This window comes from Moschus berezovskii, chromosome 5 (assembly GCF_049115385.1).
Source record: "Moschus berezovskii isolate FMDL1 chromosome 5, NW_MosBer_1.0, whole genome shotgun sequence".
NCBI classification, from domain to species: domain Eukaryota; kingdom Metazoa; phylum Chordata; class Mammalia; order Artiodactyla; family Moschidae; genus Moschus; species Moschus berezovskii.
Genome location: NC_142464.1, coordinates 123509282 through 123521425, shown reverse-complemented (window position 1 = coordinate 123521425; position 12144 = coordinate 123509282). Strand labels below are relative to the sequence as shown.

General features: G+C 58.0%; 1 protein-coding gene across 3 annotated transcripts in view; it reads left to right on the top strand.

Moving 5' to 3' along the window:
• Positions 1-12144, top strand: part of ABLIM2 (actin binding LIM protein family member 2) — a 169935-nt gene that overhangs the window by 109188 nt on the left and 48603 nt on the right. For 2 of the 3 annotated variants that reach the window (XM_088836565.1, XM_088836564.1), the window contains 3 exons: positions 2193-2291; positions 8890-8991; positions 9499-9552. The exons of the other annotated variant lie outside the window; for it this stretch is intronic. In XM_088836565.1, coding sequence (XP_088692691.1) covers positions 2193-2291; positions 8890-8991; positions 9499-9552 — 255 coding nt within the window. The remainder of the gene's footprint in view (positions 1-2192; positions 2292-8889; positions 8992-9498; positions 9553-12144) is intronic. 3 annotated transcript variants of the gene reach the window in all.

Below are 12144 nucleotides of genomic sequence, written 5' to 3'. Positions count from 1 at the left end.
GAATGATCGTCACTGACGCAGTGAGCGAATGAGTGAGGGGATAGGTGAGAGAGAGGACGGATGAGTGGGTGAGCGAGTGATGCGCGAGCGACTCAGTGAGTGAGTGGGTGAGTGAATGAACGATGAGAGAATGAATGATGCGTGAATGAATGATCGTGACTGACTCAGTGAGCGAATGAGCGAGGGGATAGGTGAGAGAGAGGACGGATGAGTGGGTGAGCGAGTGATGCGCGAGCGACTCAGTGTGAGTGAGTGGGTGAGTGAATGAACGATGAGAGAATGAATGATGCGTGAATGAATGATCGTGACTGACGCAGTGAGCGAATGAGTGAGGGGGATAGGTGAGAGAGAGGACGGATGAGTGGGTGAGCGAGTGATGCGCGAGCGACTCAGTGAGTGAGTGGGTGAGTGAATGAACGATGAGAGAATGAATGATGCGTGAATGAATGATCGTGACTGACGCAGTGAGCGAATGAGTGAGGGGATAGGTGAGAGAGAGGACGGATGAGTGGGTGAGCGAGTGATGCGCGAGCGACTCAGTGAGTGAGTGGGTGAGTGAATGAACGATGAGAGAATGAATGATGCGTGAATGAATGATCGTGACTGACGCAGTGAGCGAATGAGTGAGGGGATAGGTGAGAGAGAGAACGGATGAGTGGGTGAGCGAGTGATGCGCGAGCGACTCAGTGAGTGAGTGGGTGAGTGAATGAACGATGAGAGAATGAATGATGCGTGAATGAATGATCGTGACTGACGCAGTGAGCGAATGAGTGAGGGGATAGGTGAGAGAGAGGACGGATGAGTGGGTGAGCGAGTGATGCGCGAGCGACTCAGTGAGTGAGTGGGTGAGTGAATGAACGATGAGAGAATGAATGATGCGTGAATGAATGATCGTGACTGACTCAGTGAGTGAATGAGTGAGGGGATAGGTGAGAGAGAGGACGGATGAGTGGGTGAGCGAGTGATGCGCGAGCGACTCAGTGAGTGAGTGGGTGAGTGAATGAACGATGAGAGAATGAATGATGCGTGAATGAATGATCGTGACTGACTCAGTGAGTGAATGAGTGAGTGGGTGAGTGAATGAATAGATGAGGAATGAATGATGCGTGAATGAATGATGCCTGAGTGAATGATGCCTGAGTGACTCAGTGCGTGAATGAATGAGTGGGTGAATGAATGATGCCTGAGTGACTCAGTGCGTGAATGAATGATGCGTGAATGAATGATGCTTGAATGAATGATGCCTGAGTGACTCAGTGCGTGAATGAATGATGGGTGAATGAATGATGCGTGAGTGACTCAGTGAGTGAACGAATGAGTGGGTGAATGAACGATGGATGAGTGGGTGAATGAATGAATAGATGAGGAATGAATGATGCGTGAATGAATGATGCGTGAGCGACTCAGTGAGTGAATAAGTGAAGAGTGAATAGGTAAGAGAGTGATGAACGAATGAGTGGGTGAATGAACAATGGATGAGTGGGTGAATGAATGAGTAGATGCGGAATGAATGATGCGTGAATGAATGATGCCTGAGTGACTCAGTGAGTGAATGAATGAGTGGGTGAATGAGTGAATGATGCGTGAATGAATGATGCGTGAATGAATGATGCCTGAGTGACTCAGTGAGTGGATGACTCAGTTGGTGAACGAATGAGTGGGGAATGAGTGAATGAGGGAGGGAGTGACCAGGCAGGTGGGCAGGTCCGGGAGAAGGGCCGTCAGCCTCTCTGAGGACCCCTCTGCTGACCCCTGACCACTGTATTTGGATCACCTGGGCTCGCCAGCTGGTGCTTGGCCAGATGGCGACCCCAGGGTCAAGGCCTGACTCTCTCCTGGGCGAGGCTTGGTGCCTGTCTGGTGACCTACCCGTCCCCAGTCCGGCTAACTGCCCTCCGCCCAGGTCCCAGATCCCAAGAAAGCCCCTTTGTGGGGCAGTGGGCAGGACCCGGGGGCCAGAGCTCCCACCCAGCAGGCCTGCGGCGGCCCTGGGCACCCTGACTCCAGCGGGCAGGCTTTCCTCCCTCCGAGCCCGCAGCAGAGGCGCCCCGAGTGTGCTTGGCGGCCTACCCCCTCGAGGTGCCTCAGAAAGGTGTGTGTTCTTGGGTCGAGGCGGCAGAGCGGGGCCTGGGGCTCTTCTGCGGCCGTGTGGCCGGGCGGGCTGACTCTGACTTGCTCTCTGTCGCCCGCAGCTGGTACTGCGAGCGTTGGTACCAGCAGCTGCCTGCCCCTGTCCCAACACCCAAGCCCTTCTTCCGTGTTCAGACATCATTACATCCCGTACTTCCGAGGTAAGGCGCGCGAGGCTGCGGGCTGTGCCCCGGGCCGCCCGCAGCGCGTCCGTGTCTCGCTGTCTTGTGTCTGCTGCCGCATGGCTTCCCTGAGCCCCCATCTCACGCCCGTGCTCCCTGCTGTGTGTCTTGTGTGTCCAGCTCTGTCGGTGTGTCCGTGTTCCCAGGAGGCAGCCTGTCGTGTCAGAAAAGCGAGTGGCGAGGTGGGGAGAGGGTTCTAGGACCTACCTAGTGCCCACCTTGGGCTGGCTCCACAGCCTTTACCTAAGTCACCCTGTGTTATTTCCTCCTCGGCTCAGCGGGTGTGGGGGACTGCTCACCACAGTTATCGGGAGGTGTCTGCGGCTTCACTTCATGGTGGCCGGGCACCCCACGTGGCTGCAGCTCCTCCCAGGGCACAGACCTGCCCGTCTGCCCCACCCCTGCCCAGGCACGTGTATGTCAATCCGTCTAAGAAAAGGGCCAGTTCCTGTGTTATGGCCTGAATTGTGCCCTCAGATTCATTTGCTGATGTCCTAAGCCCCCGTGAGCCTGCATTTGGAAAAAGCGTCTTTAGGAGATTATTAGGGTTGCTGAAGTCATAAAGGTGGGGCCCTAATCCTATGGGGTGGGTGGCCTTTTTGGAGGAGGAACAGACAGTTTCTCTGCATGTGCTCAGAGGAAAGGCCGTGTGAGGCCAAAGCTGTGTCTTCCGCTGATGAGAGAGGCTGCACCTGAGACCCAGCCCAGCCAGACCTTGAGCTGGGACTTCCGGCCTCCTTTCCTGGGAGAAACGAATGTCTGCTGGGCAAGCCAGGCAACCAGCGTGCTTTGTTACGCAGCCCTAGCTGATTGATACACCCTGGAAAGACTCCCAGAGCACAAGAGGAGCAACAGTGGTCTGTTGGTTCTCCCAGAGTGAGTTAGGGTCCCCGTTCCTCATGGCTGCTGAGTGCAGAATGTTTCAGGAGAACCTTCTGACCCCAAGGGACCGGAAGAGGCCAGCCCAGTGGGATTAATGCGTCACTGACGGTCACCCATCCCGGCTCCTTGGAACTTGGACGGTTCTCACGTGGATCGTCATCACCCATCTGAGTGACCCCATTAGTCTAACTGAGAAGAGAGCCCCCTAGTCAGTGGGGTGCCTTCCCCTCCTCTCTGTGGACCTGGCCCCGCAGCTCCCAGACGTTTTTTGGACATCCTGGCTTTTCTGAGAATGAGCAAAGCCCCCAGATCTTATGAGCAGGAGAGCAGCGTGGCTCGCATGCATCCGTGTGGACAAGGGTGTCATGTGACTGGGGTGTGGCCTCACCCAGAGGCAGACAGGAGACTCACCACAAACCGGAGGGAGCCTGACATTCAGACGAGTCCCCGCAGGTCACCCAAGCAATCGCCCCTTCTTCTTGTCTCGAAGATCAGAAAGCTGAGCACACAGCTTTCCTCCTGCCTGACATGGCCCTGCTTTGGGGTCCATGGCAGAGGTACAGCCCAGAGATGAGGCCGGGCAAGCTGCCCCACCCTGGGAGCTAGGCTGACCACCCGGAAAAAAGCTTTGTCCACATCCGTCCAGGCGGCCCCGGGGACTGCCCTTCCGCTCTCCACCGAGACATGGCTCAGAAACTGTATCACGGCCCCTCTGAGGGCCTCCCTGAGGTCGGGGGGAGGGGCACGGGGCCCTGCGGTCTGCTCCAGGTGGGCACTGGCTCCACAGTGGGCCACCCTGCTTCCCTTCTGCCTGCTCTTTCCCCCGTTCTCTTTGTCCAGGAATCGGGCAGAGCCCCCACCCTCCTCTTGTGCAGGATGTGGGGAGTGCCTGGCACCCCCGGGCCTGCCTGCTGCCGACTTCCAGGGTTGCCCATGACCTCAGGAGCCCCAGCCCCCTTCCCAGACTCCCCGCTGGGGAGACGGAGGGGCAGGGACTCTCTGGGCTGGGTCTAGAAGCAGGCCCTCGCTCACCAGGTGCGTCCACCTGCAGGGTGTGGGACCGCTCCTTCTCCCCAAGGCCCACAGGGTCCAGTGCATCACAGCCTGTGGGCGTTCTGTGGCGAGTCGTGCCAAGGGCCACCTGCCTTCCTCTCAGCTGCTCATGGGGCCTGGTGTCCACTTGCACTCCAGGAAAGCCTTCCCTGACCGCTTCTCCCAGCAGCTCAGCTTCCTTGGCTTCCCAGCTGGAGATTTTCCCTCTGGACGATGCTACAGGTGGAGGGCTCACCCAGGAGGGACCAGCGCTTGCCCTGACCTGGCCACCTGCCCCTCCATCCCCACCTCACCCCTGCATTCACAGACACACCTTCCCACCATGTCCTGGCACCCAGGGCCACCCTCCTGCCAAGACCTGTGTGCAGCGTAGGTGCCTGTGGCAGCCATTTGCACTTTAGTATAAATTTCAGTCCCTGGTGTGTCTCCCGGGACAGTGTGAGGTTTAAGCCTGACCTCTCACCTGTTAAGGAGCAGGCCGCAGGGACCAGCAGATGAGTGCAAGGAGAGGTGATGCGGGCAGAACCATGCTCCTGGGCAGTAGGTGGAAGTGACCCGTGAGCCCCCTGCCCGTGGTGTGAGGGGAGAGTAGAGGCTGCAGAGGTGGAGCCTCTGGTCGGAGCCCCCTTGCCCACCCACTGGCGGAGCCTCTTCATCTCGTCTCCTTCTGAGGCCGTCCGCCTGGTGGCCGTGGGCGGCCCAGGTGGCCTGAGGCAGCAGGCTGGGCAGGCGGAACCCTTGGGAGGCCTGCAGGGGCTGGGGGCTGGTCTCGCCTCTGGTCACCTTGAGAAGATCCACAGAGCCAAGTGGGGGCGCTCCTGAGGGCTGAGTGTGGACTGCTGAGCAGTGGAATGAAGGGCGTGGTGCGGGATCGGAAAGCAAAGTACAAACGTCCACGCGTCCACAGCCATGTGAAGGCATGACCAAGTAATAAACCAACGGGGAGAAGAGACCAGCTCCCAGCAGAAGAGACCCCAGTGACTCACGGGGACCCTCTGCCCTCCTGGAGGGGCGCCCACCTCCCTGCCGTCAGGTGGGGGCTGTGCCCAGCAGTTTCCCCGCAAAGAGTGCAAAGTTGGGGGTAGAGAGGAGCTGGACATGGAGCATCCTGGGTCAGCACGACCTCGGCCACGGGGTCAAGGTCAATCGCAGCGCTGGGTCACGTGGACGGCAGTGCCCCTGACATGATGGGGGAAGGGTGCCTCCCCTCCGGGCTCTTCCCCCCAAACCCATGATCCCGTCTGGTCATGAGAAGACACCCGGCGAATCCTCCCTGAGGGGTGGTCTGCCAGATGCCCGCGCGGCGCTTCTCAAAGCTGCCCAGGTCAAGAGGTGCCCGGACAGTGAGAAGCAGTCACAGCCCCGGGGGGCCTGGGGACGTGAGGCCCATGTCGCCTGGCGTCCTGGATGGGTCCCGGGGTACCCAAGGGACGCGAGGGGAAAACGGGTGAAATCTGAGTGAAGCAAGGCGTTTGGACAACACCGGGGTGGCGAACCGCCAGCTGCATGTAAGGTGGAACCGCGTGGGATTCGCAGGAAACGTCCGTGTTGCCCGGAACTGCTCCACAGCAAAGCACTGACTCCGACAGGCAGGGGAGATGGCTGTTCACGGACCGGGGCTTCCTGGACTCCGGGATGGCCCCTCCCTGAGGTCCTCACGGCTCCCTGAAGGCGCTGAGGACCGTCCATAGCAGAGGTCAGAAGCGACCTCTGTTCTGACCCACCTCCGGGAGAAGCCACACATCCGGGCATGACGGACTCTGCCTTTTCAACGTTGCCGCATGGCTGGGCTTGCCTCTGGCATTCTCCCATTCCTGGTGACATCGGTGGTGGGGCTTTTGGCCACCAGGACCCACGGGGAAGGCAGTGCCCAGGGCTTGGTCTCACCAGGACCCCGGGCCCTGCAGAAGGCGGCCGTGGGGAAAGTGCTCTTCTAGGCCCCACGTGGGGTCGATGTGAGTGTGCACTTTACCGTGGATTAGTGACACGGTGACTGGGCAGGCGGGCGTGTGTCCAGAGAGGGAATGGCCGGCTGGGCTGTGTCCTCTGGGAGGGCTTTGCACCTGAGCCTCGACCCAGGCGGAGTCTGGACAGGCGGGGAGGATTGGAAAGGGGGTCCCCCAGGGGTTGGGAGGGAGAGGTGGTGGGCAGAAACGGATTGGGTGAGGTCCTAGTCTCAGAGTCTGGTGACCAGTGAAGAGAGCCCTGGATGGCAGGTGTGAGGTGGGCGTGACCTGCCCCCTGACCCCAATGAAAGCCATAGTCCTCCTCAGACACACGTGCGTGTGTGCACACACACGTGCAGACGCACACACATGCGCAGACACACAGGTGCATGTGTGCACACGCGCCTACACACATACGCGTGTGCACACACATGTGTGCACACATGCAGACACACACGCACACACACACACAGAGACATGCACACGTGCGCACACACGTGCAGACGCACACACATGCGCAGACACACAGGTGCACGTATGCACACGCGCCTACACACATACGCGTGTGCGCACACATACGCGCACACACACACAGAGAGACATGCACACATGTGCACACACACAGGTGCATGTATGCACACGCGCCTACACACATACGCATGTGCACACCGTGTGCACACATGCAGACACATATGCACACACAGAGACACGCACACATGTGCACACACACACATGCAGACGCACACACATGCGCAGACACACAGGTGCACGTATGCACACGTGCCTACACACATACGTGTGTGCACACACATGTGTGCACACATGCACACACATACGCACACACACACAGAGACATGCACACATGTGCACACACACAGGTGTATGTATGCACACGCGCCTACACACATACACATGTGCACACATGCAGACACATATGCACACATGCACACACATAGACATGCACACATGTGCACACACGTGCAGACGCACACACAGGTGCAGACACACAGGTGCACATATGCACACACGCCTACACACATGTGTGTGCACACACACGTGTGCACACATGCAGACACATATGCACACACACAGAGAGACATGCACACATGTGCACACACACACGCACACATACACAGGAGTCTTGCTTGTGGAGTCGGCTGCCGCATGGTGGCCCTGAGGACGGGGTTCCATGACATGCTGGAGTCTGCCCCACCTGGGGGAGCAGAGAGAAACAAGCCATGGGAGGCTGGGCCAAGATACCCTGGCACAGCAGGGCGCCCCAAGTCAGGCTGTCCTTAGCTGCTCTGGGTTCCAGCAGATGAGTGTGAAGCCCCAGCTTCCTCTTGTTCTGTGCCCTGGGGGTGGTGAGTCACGGCCAACAGGGCGGGTCTGTGGTTTCCTTAACAAGCCTGTGGGCGTGGTCTCCCCACATGGAAGTGCAGCCTAGCCTGAGGCTCCAGAAGGCTCTGAGCTGTGCTGGAAAAGCGCGCTTCACGCCCCCTCCCCGGGGTGGGGGGGAACAGTCCTCTACCTGCCGTTCTGTCCACGCTGACAGGTGAAATGGGTGCCCTGGTGGGAAGCTGCTGGAAGCTGCAGTCAGTCTGGGGAGCTGGCTGTGGCCTGCTGCGCCCACCATGCCCCTCAGGCCCCCGGGGGCCCCCAGCACACCACCCCCAGGCAAGAGTACCCCCCAAGCCCATCTACCGCTGCACCCCCGTTAGCCCAACTCCAGGTCGGCCCGCCTGCCTCATCACGTGTCACCTTGGGGTCCTGTGACTCCTGATCCTGGGCATTTTCAAGATGTCCCTTCCCTTTCACCGAGCTGTCACGTACATTCCCTGAGCTGAGGGGGGATGAGTTGTGCCTTTGTGTGTCTTGCTGAGATGAGCCGTGCGCCTCTTGTGCCATGTTCACTGCCCACCGCACCCTGTGTGCCACCCCGTCCCTTCCGGAGGTGAGGGGGCAGGGCGGGGAGGGTCACCGGGTGACCACGGCTATCTAAAGTCTGTGACTTGATAATCCAACCTTGTCCACAAAAACTGAACTGACAGATCCAGATGTGATAAAAGTCGAAGCCGAAATCAGAGGGCTCTTCCCCTTCAATCTGTCCAAAAAAAAAAACTGCTCTATTTGGGAACATGGCAGCCGATGAACGCCAGTTGCCTCTTTTTCTCCTGTAGCTGATAAAATTGTCCTCAGTGGCTTTTAAAAGACAGGTGTCGATGAATTCTAGCGCTTCAGCCCCTGTTGTGAATGGCTGATTTGTGAATCCAAGAAATCAGCGTCTTTTTCCACAAGGATACTTAGGAAGAGGTGGGGGTGCTTAGTCTTGATGAATTTGTGATTTTCTAGATTCGGGCAGTAGCCTGGCCGTGCCCCCCCCCCACCTAAGGAAAGGGGAGCACTGTCGATGGCCCGGCCAGCCGTCCCGGGAGCAGGCTGGGCCTTGCCGTGGGCGCTCCTGTTCCCCCACCCTGGGGCCAAGGAAGGCGGTCCCTCGAGGTTGGATTAACGAGTCGTGGGGCCCCGTTTGGAGGTGTCGGTGGAGGGGGGATCACACTCCCTCCCCTGGGCAGAGGGCGCGGAGGCCCCACCAGGGAGGGGAGACAGGGGCTCCCGAAGCTCTCACACTTGAAATGCTCTCCTCTGCTTTCCCCTCCCGCTTCTGTCTGCCGTCTTTGCTCTTCCATCTGGAGGCAGTGAAAGTGGCCGGAGCACCCCCAGCCTCTCCGTGCTCTCAGACAGCAAGCCTCCCCCCTCCACCTACCAGCAGGCTCCTCGCCACTTCCACGTCCCAGGTAGGCCCCCAGGATGCACGGCCACCCACCAGGCAGACGGGCCGCCCCTGAGCTGTCGGGGCGGGCATCTGCCGTTACCTCTTGGGAGTCACATGTTCCCCAAGCTTCTTCATCCCCCACTCCCCCTAGTTCTGAGATGCTTTAAAAACCCACAGATGGGTGGTGTGCACATCCCCAAACCGGCACGTGTTTGAGTCTCTCCCGAAGCCCCACAAACACCGGGGAGGCGCGGCTGCCCTTCCGGGAGTGGACTGGAGACAGGTTGTCACTGGACACCCGCTCCGGCCCCCTCCAGCCCTCTGCCCCCTTCACAGCTGTGGGTGGCATCTGGGCTGAGTGCAGCTGATGTGTGTGGGGCCCAGGCGCCCATCGCTGGGGTCCCCGATCCTTGCTGGGGACTCTGGGTGACGGGCTGCTTGCTGACGGACGGCGGGAGACTGGAGACCACCACAGTGCTTGCTCACCCTGCTGTTTCTCTCCTTTTTTTTCTCCTTTCTCCTTTCCCAGACACTGGCGTCAAAGATAACATCTATAGGAAACCCCCCATCTACAAGCAGCATGGTACATACAGTCGGAGTCCTCTGCTGCTGTGTTTGCCCTGCATGCCTGTCGGTGCCTTTGCTTCTGAATGCTCACTCTTGCTGTGCTTTGATACGTGATGGGGTGGGTACCGCGGGGGGCTGCAGCCTGAACATTAGGTACGTGGTGTTTGCTGGCGGGATCCCAGGAGGCCCCTTCGTCAATTGCAGCAGAGAGTGTGTCCAAGTAAGCACCTCTGTGAGTGTGTGAACCCAGGGCTGACTTGGGCCGGGGTGTAGGTGACGCGAGCTGGTCCCTGCGTGTGGCTTCGGGGGCACTGCTTTGAGGGGAGCAGCCAGGCTGACTTTAGCCCAGATGGTGAGGGACGGAGGTGCTTGGACCCCAGGGTGGCCCAGCCTGGTCTTTGGAAAACAGCATAAACCAGAATCAGTCCTTTAGCCCTCCGTGAGAATGTAAGTCCTGTGTTTTGAGAATCTCTGATGGTTGAGTTAAGGCCTTGGCCTTTGGCTAAAGGGATTTCAGGCCTCAGCAAATAGGGGCAGGTGATGTCTGCTGCTGAGGGGATCTCTCACCGCGCCCCCCACCACCCCCGCCTCTGGTTTCCCTCCCAGATGTGACCAGCCATCTGCACTCTACTGAGCCTCCCGGGGTCAGGTGTCCAGGTCTCACCTCTGTTTCGTCAGAGAATTTCTGGTGATTTGGGATGTGTTGCTTCACCATCCCAAGCCTCTGTTTCCTTGTCTGCAGAACAGGACCGATCCTCCATACTGCCTTTTGGACAGGCTGGTGGGGGATCCGTGTCAGATAATGAACGTGAAATCACATTCTAAACTGTCGAGGGCTGTGCACATGATGCAGGATTGTTATTAAACCCCTAGAGAGACAGGAAGGGGCGCTCCCATACTTAAAGTTCTTGCCCAGAGGCATCCCCAAGACGGTCACGACCCCTGTTGACAACTGGAAGGATGCTGTGGGGTGAAAGCTATCAAAATGTGTATTCTGGACTTCCCAGGTGGTCCAGTGGTTAAGACTTCACGCTTCTAATGCAGGGGGCATGGGTTCAATTCCTGGTCGGGAAACTAAGATACTACATGACATGCAGCATGGCCAAAGATAGTGTGTTTTTTTGTGGCTTTACTGGGCTTCCCAGGTGGTGCAATTGGTAAAGAATCCATCTGCCAGTGCAAGAGATACAAGAGATGCAGGTTTGATCCCTGGGTCGGGAAGATCCCCTGGAGGAGGAAATGGCAACCCATTGCAATATTCTTGCCTGGGAAATCCCATGGACAGAGGAGCCTAGTGGGCTTCAGTCTGTGGGGTTGCAGAGAGTCAGACGCGACTGAGCACGTGCTGGTTGGCTGGCTGGCTGGGGCTCACTGACAAGCCCACAGTCTGCCTGTTTTCTAAATGTCCTCCTTGATGGCAGTAGGCCCGATGCTTCGTGTATTTCTCCCTCTTCCCAAGAAAGTAAAAGATGACTGGGAACTCCTGGGCTTCCAGGAGGTGATGCCTTTCACTGTTGCCCCTCGATTGGAGAAGCAGGGAACCCAGATCTTCCCGAGGGATCAGACAGCACAGGGCTTGTGGACCCAGGACCCTCAGAGGTTGTCCAGACCAGCCCCCCGTGTCACCCATGGGGAAACTGAGGCACAGGAGGGCAGGAGCAGGCAGACATTGATGTTTTTCCGTCAGGGCACCCGTGCTCCACCGTTGAGGCTGTCCTCGCCTGTGGGAAGAAGAAACTGACTTAGCCTTTGATCAGCCGGTAACCCGTCACTTACACACACGGGGTAGGAGGACCGGCCCCTAGGAGGGGGCTAGGCGGTCATGAAACTGCTCCCGAGTATCTGATGGGGCCCAGTGATCCAAGACAGAGAACTTCTCACTAAGTCCCTTAACTGAGTCGTGCCACAGAGATTCAGTTTACCTGTTTTTTGTTTTTTTTGGCTGCACCATGCAGCTTGTGGATCTAAATTCCCTAACTAGGGATTGAACCCACGGCCCCTGCAAAAGCGCAGGGTCTTAATCACTGGACCGCCAGGGAAATCCTGGTTTGTTCTTACCAGGGGTGATCTTCATATTTTTTTTTTTAGTCTGGATATTTACACTTTTTCTATCGAAAGGCAAGTGAATTCCTATTTGAACCCTGAGTAATGACCCAAACTCTTTTAATGTTCTGGAACTTGGGCTTACTGATTACTTTATGAAATGAACCTTATAGAGCGCCTGCTCTCTGCCGAGCGTTCAGCCTCACGGAGGGATGAACAGGAACACAGGCAGCCCCTGCTTGACATAAAGGGGCCGTGAGCAGGGCAGGCGCTCTCAGGGGCCCCGAGTCCTCTCATCCAGCTTTCCCCGGACAACCTCGGGGTGTGATGGGGTGCATTTGAGATGTTCTGATTTTATAGGTTTCCCCGTCTAGCTGGACTATGCCCACTGGAAGCGCCTCGGGGGTGGGGCATGCATGTGTGAGCATGCAAGTGTGTGCAGCGTGTGTTTCAAGTCCACGTGCAGCCCCTCCTCCCCATCTCAGCAGCAAACCGACCGTCCACTCACCTCTCAAGGGAGAGAGGAACACACCTCAGGCTGGAGGAGCCGTCAGTTTAATCTCTG